The sequence below is a fragment of the Sesamum indicum genome, linkage group LG10 (genome assembly GCF_000512975.1).
Source record: "Sesamum indicum cultivar Zhongzhi No. 13 linkage group LG10, S_indicum_v1.0, whole genome shotgun sequence".
Lineage (NCBI taxonomy): Eukaryota > Viridiplantae > Streptophyta > Magnoliopsida > Lamiales > Pedaliaceae > Sesamum > Sesamum indicum.
In genome coordinates this window covers 16,553,928-16,563,869 of record NC_026154.1, presented here as the reverse complement: position 1 = coordinate 16,563,869, position 9,942 = coordinate 16,553,928, and the positions used below count along the sequence as shown (strand labels likewise).

Below are 9,942 nucleotides of genomic sequence, written 5' to 3'. Positions count from 1 at the left end.
AATCTTGAAATTGAACTGTGGCATTTCTATACTTCACATGTTACATTTACATAGCAACAGAATTTCGGAAGAAAAAAAACAAATAATAAAAGCCTATCACATCCCAGACAAAGTGGCTGGCGCAAACTGAGGGTAGTTTCTCCAACCAAGATAAAAGTGAATCAAACCTGACCAATATTCCAAACATCCTGTTGGCAGTCTACATGAAAGAAAAGAATCTAGAATTTTATCTTATAATTGTGTCTCAGGCCTGAGTTTTCTCAGTAACGATCGATCTCAGAGCCTCTCTCACGTCAGTATACTTGAAAGCAAAACCAAGTTCCTTGGCCCTCGCTGGAATCACATTTTGTCCTTCAAGAACCTGCAACAAACCACATAATGTAGCAGGTTTATACAGTAGCTAAGGCTGCCGAGATCTTGCTTAGAGTTAGTGAAAAATAACGTTTACTGGCCTAAAGGATTATAGTAATCTAGAGAATTTGAATTGTTCGATCATCTAATATTTTCTTAGAGCTGTACCACAAAATAGATCTGAGAATCATTTACAAAATCTTACCAGACAAGCACCTTCTCCGAGAGCAAATTTGAGTACAAATTCTGGTATAGGCAGCCAAGAGGGCCGTCCCAAGGTGGATCCCAAATGGTTGCACAACTCTGACAGCCGAACAGGGTTTGGTGCCGTGCCATTGATCACTCCTGTTATTTAGATTGCACATATTGGGTGGGTCTAAGTCTTGGTAGTTCTAATTAGTATAACAGAAAATGTCCAAACTAATTATTTCAAGTGTTATAACATAGTATCAACGCATCCTATGATAGTAAATTAAAGATAGGGATAATTATATTGATGGTAGTTGATCTATGATTTATTTATACAAACCACTCACATAAGTGTTTTCCGGCAACTTTTAATGGTGACACGTCACAATTGCCCTGCCCGAAAATGTGTGTTTAGAAAAAGAAAATTTATTTAAAATTTTATTTTGTGCTTTAATGTTTTTGTCCCTCTAACTCTACCAAATACATAAATCTATATTTCTATATATAATGTATATATATATATAGTCTCACAATACAGATCAACACTCACACACAAGATAAATCTGAAATGTCGAGGGAGGCTGGCTGGGCGGCGATTTTGACAGGAAAGAACTGCTGTCTGTACTGGTTTTTTAGATTTTTTTAATAATTAATTGTAATAATTTAATATAATTATAATGATAAGTTATAATTTCATAAATACTTATTAGATGAAAACTAACTTCAATTGTACTTTATTAATGTTATCAAGCATTTATTAAAAAATTAAAATTAAAGGATATCAAATAATAAATATACAATAATTTTAAAAAGTTCTTTTAATGTAAAAAAATTATAATAATTTGTAAAAGTTGAGATAAATTTTTTAGTTGAAATTTATAACTTAATAATTAATTTTATTATCATATAACAATATAATTTTATATTTTAATTATTAAATGGTATAATTTTTTTATAAAAAAAAAGTTAGAGGGTAACAAATAATAAATATATACTAATTTAATTTTTTTGTAAAGATTAAAAATATTATTATTGCCCAAAATATTACTATAACATCCCCTTTGAAGTTTGGTAATTACAGAAACACCCCGGGAGCATTGAGGTCCATGAAAAATCAAGTTTATGTTTCGCCGGGTTAATGGGGTCACTTTTTGGGTTTTTTATTGGTTTTTTCGATCATGGCATAATTTTCTGAGCCGGAAAAGGGGGAGGTGGCATCGGTGGAATGATGTTCACATTTCTGGTGGGTATATGTGTAATTTTTCAAAAGTCAGGATGATTAGTGTAAATAGGCTATAGGTTAATGGGGTGTTATTGTAATTCTCCCTAACAAATATCCTATGAGGTTGGGAAAGGCTAAGGGGCAAAAGTTACTCAAACTCATTTTGTCCTAGTATCACAGGCAAGTTCAGTTTCACCTTTATAAGCAGGGTTGCATAGAGCCTCGTAGATCAAGTTTACCATGTCATCCACATGAATCCATGAAATCCTGCAAAATAAACTCAACAAAAATGATCCTCAAAATCGCTAGATAACATGTTCTTCTGAAGACATTTACCATTGCCTTCCAGACCCCATAGGTCCACCAGCAAACATCTTGAACTGGGGAATCATTTTGGCTGCCGGTACCCAAAACAAGAAAGTTCAAGTTAATACTCTTTGTATGAGATAAAATGTTAGCAACTTCAGTTAGTAGTTACAGGAGTCCTGAATTCATTTCAGTCAACTTAGCGTAACTTTAACAACTTAGATCAATATTTGAACTACTTATATGGATTAGCAATCTCGATTCAGAATAATTGTTCAAATACTAAAACCATACCCAAAGCACCACCCTCTTTTCCAAGGACAAGACCAATACGAATCAACGCTGTCTTGACATCCTTATTAACCCTTAGAGCAGCTGCTTCCCATTCTCTACAAACCTGAGAAACAATAGAATTCAATGGAATAGGTATTTCGGATGGCACAAGAGTTGACATGATAAAAGTGAATTTAAACCATTATGCACGTCCCTTGAATCAATATCTCATTAGGAAAAACTCATCTCACTTACCTCTGCCAGGTAATCATTTCCAGATGGACTGTTCTCATCGAAAACGCTTGTTTCACTGGTGCCTGAGTCGGTCATTTCCAAAAATTGCGATGAATTAGCCATAGGGGCTTGATCCACTAAAAATGAAGCTTTTTACATGTATTCCTTACGAAGTCATCAGTAGCATCTTGTAATTAGATTGCATTACTAGAATGGAGTTGTTTCTCGGTTATATAGATACTGCAATTGCAAAAGAATGGCAAGAACAGAGGATGGAACTGCAGTACAAATTTGGATGATGCATACCGTAGTAGCCGATTGCTGTTGCACTAATCAAAACCTTGGGACAAAGTTCATCCTGTGAACTGTTAATTAAATCGACAACCTACAGAATCCAATGTTTTCCACAACCAAATAGCAAATAAGATATATATCTTTGGACCCAAATGCATAACAATTTGAGACTTAAGAAGAAATTTGAATAAGGATAAATGGAGAAAACCTTTGAAGTTACTTTAGTCCTGCTTTCCATGATATCTTTCTTGATCTGAAACATGGCGTTTGCAGATTAAATGCATATGAAGAAACTTGAGGTATAGCTACACGAAGTCATCAAACTGAAGTGTGACCCATAGGAAATGCTGCGAACGCATTCTGAAGTAGTCTATGGTATTCAACAATATATACTTTACAAGTGAATGAAATGAATCGCCATCCGGAGGTGCCAAGGATTTTATTTGCATAGCACATATATGGTAATTGAAAGTAATATGTGATTTTCTACCAATAAAACGAGAAGTAGTATTCCAGCATAAACTAGCACTAGCAAAACTTTGCATACATTGATAGATGATTTTCTTCAAATTTTTGTTTAAATAGCAATCCATCAAACACTCAAAATATACCATGCGGAATATAACATACATACACGTTACAATAATCATAGAGGCTCTTTACTGGCAGAAGGTAGCCGACAGCCACAGAAATAATTAGTAAACAAAGAAGGCAGCACTGGATGTGCAAGTAATTAAACATGAAAGCGGTAGTACAATAAGTGCATGCTGAGCTTTTCACAAAACTTAGAGCATACCTCAGGAGTCCATTTCTGGCTTACAGGCGTTCCAGCCAAATTTACAACAGCTGTTGATCCTTGAATGCAGTTTCCCCACTCTGGCTCCTCTGCTATTTCAAGTCCTGGATAGTCCTTGACTACACTTAAGAATAAATGAACTTAGCAGAAGGAAGAAAAGGTGAAGTTTAGCTATGTCAAAGAAAGATTACTAAATTTGTAGCCTGAGAAGAGCAATGGGAGAAATAATTTAGTAATGCCTTTTTATATCAATAAATTATTCTTGGTTTATTCCGCAAACAACCATGAGAAAGACAGAGGAAAATAGAGGAGAAACAGATTCTTTTCCTTTGTTAGAAATACTGACTAAAAGTGGTTTGTTTTGATTGGTTTCATATCTTACAACTTCTGAATTCATATTTTTTCGGGCAGAGGAGGTGAGCGATTCAACTGAACATGATGTTCTTTCTGATTTATCATTGAAAGAACAGAAAAGGAGAGGGAAATCCAAGTGCTTATTCTTCTTTTCTCTTATCGCATTTTATCCATATCTAACTAAGCTTACTTTAATCGATGATGCTGTTTAAGTTTATTTCTTATTGTAGAAAGCGAAACAAATGAGCATTAAACTCATCTTTTAACTTCACAATATTCATGGTATCTTGTTAATGAATAAAGGAAAGCAATGGAACTACAGCTTTATGGTTTCTTACCCGGAAATACTGACAGAGCTTTCGACCTAGACCGTGCCAAGACCCGCACGCGATGATTATCTACATTCCAAAGGTGTGATAAAGAACCAACTCATTAGATATACAGTGAATGTAGATAAGATAATGCACAGGTACGAAACAATTAGCCAAATCAATTAGTGTAAATGAATTGATGACAGAAACGATGTTCCAAAGCCACATTGAGAATTACAAATAGTTGTTAAATTACTTAGTCACCGATTCTTTTGTTGGATAAGGCTTCTTTTTCGTTGATTAGGTGGTGTTTATCAACTAAATGATCATAGTAGACATGGATATGGAGTGATTATACCTGCTTGCAATTTCTGCACCAATCTTTTACCTATAAACCCAGTGGCTCCAGTTATTGAAACAATCATCTCATCTGCCTGTTGTAAAAGAAAAGCTCAAGTAAGATATGCCTGTAATGACAAAAAAAGAAAAAAGAGAAACCCACACCACACATTAACCTTCTGGCTCAGGCGAAATTTCCAGGTATAATAGAAAAAGACTTGAGCATTAATTTAAATTTTGAATCAAATCCATTATATTGTATTTGGATCAATTTGTTTCCAAATTCATAGTGATAAATCCATCAAACTTGTTTGAATAATTAAATACTTGAAAGAATTTCAAAATTTTCAGTTCTTGTTTCAAACTATATTTGTCATCCATTTAATATGAAGTCATTCAAAATACTTTCTCCAAATTCATTTCTCAAATCCAAATCATTCCACCCACCCGAACAGAGTCTTAGATAATTCATACAACCAATTAAGAGCAAAAAGCTAATCATAATAATAACTATGTAGAACAAGCAGTACCTTCTGAGATGCCCCAGAGTCAATGCTGCTGCTGTTAACAGGGGAAGTACTCATCCTCCTATATCTCCACACCTGCAAAAGCAAACACGACAAGAACACAACTAAGTATCAACACTCTCCAAGTGAAAGTTGCATCACATATATAGAGAACCTACTGAGAAACTTTCTGGGGAAGTAGAGAGCGAAGATATGGACTTTGCCCAAGCAATTGAGGTGTCTCCAAAACTCCACACACCTCCATTTTCATCACACTTATTTTCAACTCTGCCGTCCGCACGCTCTTATTTTATTGACCAGTTGGTCCATTTGCTTTTTTTAATTGAAAAAGATAAACTATTATTTCAGTAACATTATTAGAATTATTAATATTAAATACCTATAATTAACTTGTATCAATAATTTTAATAATTATATACTAATCATCAATATCATATAATTATATTTAATCAATAAATACTTTTAAAATAAAATAACATTTGGTATTAAAGTAGAATAATATCAAGAAAATACCTGTGATGTAGCCACTTCAACCACTGCGTATATTAATCAACCAAAATACCTCTCTTTTTCCACCACCTCTATTTTTTAGTATTTTATTTGATGACTTAATTATATTGAGACCCTTTCAACTCTATTTAACAGAAAACATAGACAGATTTATTATCATAAAACGATTGACTTATGGAATTTATTATTATTTACGTTTATGAAATGCAAGAAACGAATACAAATAGGAAAATGATATTATACATTCAAGAATGTGCGGTATGTGTTGACTTGGAAAATCATAGTTGAAATTAATAATACACCGTTGTTGTTACAAGCTACCGTACATCTCGTGCTATACATGAATACGTATTAGTTAGTGATCCAGCTTCACAAGGCAGACCAACTAAAACTACTTTGAGCTTCAACAGCAAAACCACCCAAGAAATCTCAAAATTGAACTGTGGCATCTCTGTAGTTTACATGTTACACTTCCATAGCAACAGAATTTCAGTAAGAGAAAGAAAAAAAAAAACCAATAAAAGCCTTTGACATCCAAGAAAAGTGGCTGGCGCAGACTGAGAGTACTATAGTTTCTCCAAGAAACGAGTTCGAAGATAAAAGTGAACCAAACCTGACCAATATTCTAAGCATCAAGTTGGCAGCTCTACATGAAAGAATAAAGAATCTAAAATTTGATTTACAATTGTGTCTCAGACTTGAGTTTTCTCAGAAATGATCGATCTTAGAGCCTCTCTCACGTAGGGATACTTGAAAGGGAAACCAAGTTGCTTGGCCCTTGCTGGAATCACTTTTTGTCCTTCAAGAACCTGTAACAAGCCACATAATGTAGTAGGTTTATACAGAAGCTAAGGCTGCCAAGATCTTGCTTAGAGTTACTGGAAAATAACTTGTTTCCTGGCCTAAAGGATTATATTAGTCTGGAGTGTTAGAATCCTTTGATCATCTACTTTTTTCTTAGAGCTGTACCACAAAATAGATCTGAGAATCATGTACAAAATCTTGACCGTGAAATCCTACCACGCAAGCACCTTCTCCGAGAACAGCCTTCAGTGCAATTTCTGGTACAGGCAGCCAAGAGGGCCGTCCCAAGGAGGATCCCAAATGATCGCACATCTCTGACAGCCGAACAGGGTTTGGGGCCGTGCCATTGATCACTCCTGTTATTTAGAGTACACATACTGTGTCGGTCTAAGTCTTGGTAGTTTTAGCATAAGAGAGAATGTAACAAATTATTCAACTGTTATAACATAGTATCAGCGCATCTTCTGATAGTACATTATAAATATCCTACTAGATTGGGAGGCTAAGGACAAAAGTTATTCAAACCCATGATGTCTTAGTGTCACAGGCAAGTTCAGTTTCACCTTTATAAGCAGAGTTGGATAGAGCCTCATAGATCAAGTTTACAAGGTCGTCCACATGAATCCATGAAAACCTGCGAAATAAAGCCAATAAAAATGATTCCCAAAATAGCCAGCATATTGCTAGGTAATATGTTCTTCTGAAGACATTTACCATTGTGTTCCAGACCCCAAAGGTCCACCAGCAAACATCTTGAATAGGGGTATCATTTTGGCTGTCATACCCAAAACAAGTTCAAGTTAACACTTAGCATAAGTTAACAACTTGGATCAATATTTGAACTGTTTATATGGATTAGCAATCCTGATTCAAAATATTTGTTCAAATATATATAAGATTGAATTTCAATCTGAACATCATTAACAAGGACCATTTAAAGCTAAAACCATACCCAAAGCACCACCCTCTTTTCCAAGGACGATACCAGTACGAATCAACACTATCCTGACATCCTTATTCACCCTCAGAGCAGCTGCTTCCCATTCTCTACAAACCTGAGAAACAAATAAAATTCAATAGAATAGGTATTTCAGATGGCACAAGAGTTGACATGATAAAAGTGAATTTAAACCGTTATGCATGTCCCTTAAATCAACATCTTATTAGGGAAAAATCATCTCACTCACCTCTGCCAGGTAATCATTTCCAGATGGACTATTCTCATCGAAAACTCTTGTTTCACTGGTACCTGAGCCAGTCATTTCCACAAATTGCAATGAATTAGTGATAGGTGCTTGATCCACTAAAAGTGAAGCTTTTTACATATATTCCTTGTGAAGTCATCAGTAGGAGGTTGCAATTAGATTGCATTACTAACACGGAGTTGTTTCTCACTTTAGATACTGCAGTTGCAAAACAATGGCAAGAACAAAGGGCAGAACTTCAGTACAAATTAAGATGATGCATACCGTAGTAGCCGACTGCTGTTGCACTAATCAAAACCTTGGGACAAAGTTCATCCTGTGAACTGTTAATTAAATCAACAACCTACAGAATCCAATGTTTTCCACAACCAAATAGCACATTAGATATATATATCTTTGGACCCAAATCCATAACAATTTTGAGACTTAGGAAGAAATTTGAATAAGGATATGAGGAGAAAACCTTTGAAGTTACTTTAATCCTGCTTTCCTTGATATCTTTCTTGATCTGCAACATGGTATTTGAAGATTAAATGCATATGCAAGAAACTTGAAGTATAGGCTACACGAAGCCATCAAACTAAAGTGTGCCCATAGGAAATGCTGCAAACTCATTCCAAAGAAGTCTATAGTATTTAGCATTATATACTTACAAGTGAATAGAATCAATCGCCATCCTGGTGTGCCAAGGATTTATTTGCATAGCACATATATGGTCATTGGTAATTTTCTACCAATTAAACTACCAAGTAGTATTTCAGCATAAACTAGAACTAGCAAGACTTTGCATACCATTGATAGATGATTTTCTTCAAATTTTCGTTTAAATAGCAAGCCATCAAACATTCAAATTATGCCAGGCAGAATAATATATATACACATTACAATAATCGTTGAGGCTCTTTACTGGCAGAAGGTCTACAACCACAGAAATAATTATTAACCAAAGAAGGCAGAACTGGATGTGAAAGGAATTAAAATGGATGAGGTAGTACAATAAGTACATGCTGGGCTTCTTTACCAAACTTAGAGCATACCTCAGGAGACCATCTCTGGCTTATAGGTGTTCCAGCCAAATTTACAACAGCCGTTGATCCTTGAATGCATTTTCCCCACTCTGGCTCCTCTGCTATTACAAGTCCTGGATGGTCCCTGACTACACTTAAGAATATATGAACTTAGCAAAAGGAAGACAAGGTGAACTTTAGCTATGTCAAAGAAAGAATAATAAATTTTGTAGGCTGAGAGGCGCAATGGGAGAAATAATTTAAAATTGCTTTCTTATATCACGGAATTGTTCTTGGTTATTATTCAAACAACCGTGAGAAAGACAGAGGAAAATGGAAGAGAAACAGATTATTTTCTTTTTAGAAATACGATGTTGAAAGTGGTAACTAAAATTGAGTTGTTTTGATTGGTTTCATAATCTTTTTCTCAGGCCCAAGAGGTGAGCCATTCAACTGAACACGGTGTTCTTTCTGATTTATCATTGAAGAACAGAAAGAGAGAGGGAAATCCAAGCGTTTATTCTTCTTTCTCCTTTTGCATTTTATCCATCTCTAACTAAGGTTACTTTAATTGGTGACAATGCTGTTTAAGTTTATTTCTTAGTGTAAAGGGAAACAAATGAGCATTAGATTGATCTTTTAGTTTCATGGTTTCTTGTTAGTGACAAAAGGAGCGCAATGGAACTATAGCTTTATTACCTTCTTACCAGGAAATATCGAAAGGGCCTTTGACCTAGACCGCGTCAAGACCCGCACACGATGATTATCTACATTCCAAAGGTGTGACAAAGAACCAGTTCATTAGATATACAATGCTTGTAGATAGGATAATGCACAGGTATGAAACAATCAGCCAAATCAATTAGTGCCAATGAATTGATAACTGAAATGACATTACAAAGCCACACATTAATGTTACTATGTAGACGTAATTTAGAATTACAAATAGTTGCTAAATTACTTAGTAACCGATTCTTTGATGGGATAAGGCTTCTTTGTCTTTGATTAGGTGGTGTTTATCAATTCAATTATCATAGTAAACATGGATATGGAGTGATTATATACCTGCTTGCAATCTTTGCACCAACCTTTTACCTATAAACCCAGTGGCTCCAGTTATTGAAACAATCATCTCATCTGCCTGTTGTAAAAACAAAAGCACCAAGTAAAATATGCATGTAATGACCCCCCCCCCCCAAAAAAAAAAAAAAAAAAACAAC

The 9,942-nt window shown here is 34.9% G+C and overlaps 2 protein-coding genes across 4 annotated transcripts in view; both read right to left on the bottom strand.

The window, feature by feature from the left end:
- LOC105172932 (epimerase family protein SDR39U1 homolog, chloroplastic-like) lies at positions 1-5,491 on the bottom strand. Its single transcript, XM_011094555.2, has 13 exons — positions 5,355-5,491; positions 5,200-5,271; positions 4,689-4,764; positions 4,358-4,417; positions 3,666-3,784; positions 3,078-3,122; positions 2,882-2,960; positions 2,597-2,658; positions 2,363-2,465; positions 2,099-2,159; positions 1,959-2,029; positions 557-696; positions 1-361 (listed from the first exon to the last, which is right to left on the bottom strand). Exons 2-13 carry the CDS (start codon positions 5,251-5,253, stop codon positions 245-247), a joined length of 987 nt encoding a protein of 328 aa, XP_011092857.1. The 5' UTR covers positions 5,254-5,271; positions 5,355-5,491; the 3' UTR covers positions 1-244.
- LOC105172931 (epimerase family protein SDR39U1 homolog, chloroplastic-like) overlaps positions 6,109-9,942 on the bottom strand; it is a 4,643-nt gene continuing 809 nt past the window's right edge. The window contains exons 3-13 of one of the 3 annotated variants that reach the window (XM_020697127.1): positions 9,788-9,863; positions 9,430-9,489; positions 8,753-8,871; positions 8,179-8,223; positions 7,980-8,058; positions 7,698-7,759; positions 7,463-7,565; positions 7,225-7,285; positions 7,074-7,144; positions 6,676-6,866; positions 6,109-6,515 (exon numbers count right to left, since the gene is read on the bottom strand). In XM_020697127.1, the coding sequence (XP_020552786.1) occupies positions 6,399-6,515; positions 6,676-6,866; positions 7,074-7,144; positions 7,225-7,285; positions 7,463-7,565; positions 7,698-7,759; positions 7,980-8,058; positions 8,179-8,223; positions 8,753-8,871; positions 9,430-9,489; positions 9,788-9,863 (984 nt within the window). In that variant the 3' untranslated portion in view covers positions 6,109-6,398. Of the gene's footprint in view, positions 6,516-6,675; positions 6,888-7,073; positions 7,145-7,224; positions 7,286-7,462; positions 7,566-7,697; positions 7,760-7,979; positions 8,059-8,178; positions 8,224-8,752; positions 8,872-9,429; positions 9,490-9,787; positions 9,864-9,942 lie in introns of those variants that run through there. The other 2 variants (XM_011094554.2, XM_020697128.1) reach the window with 2 other exon arrangements.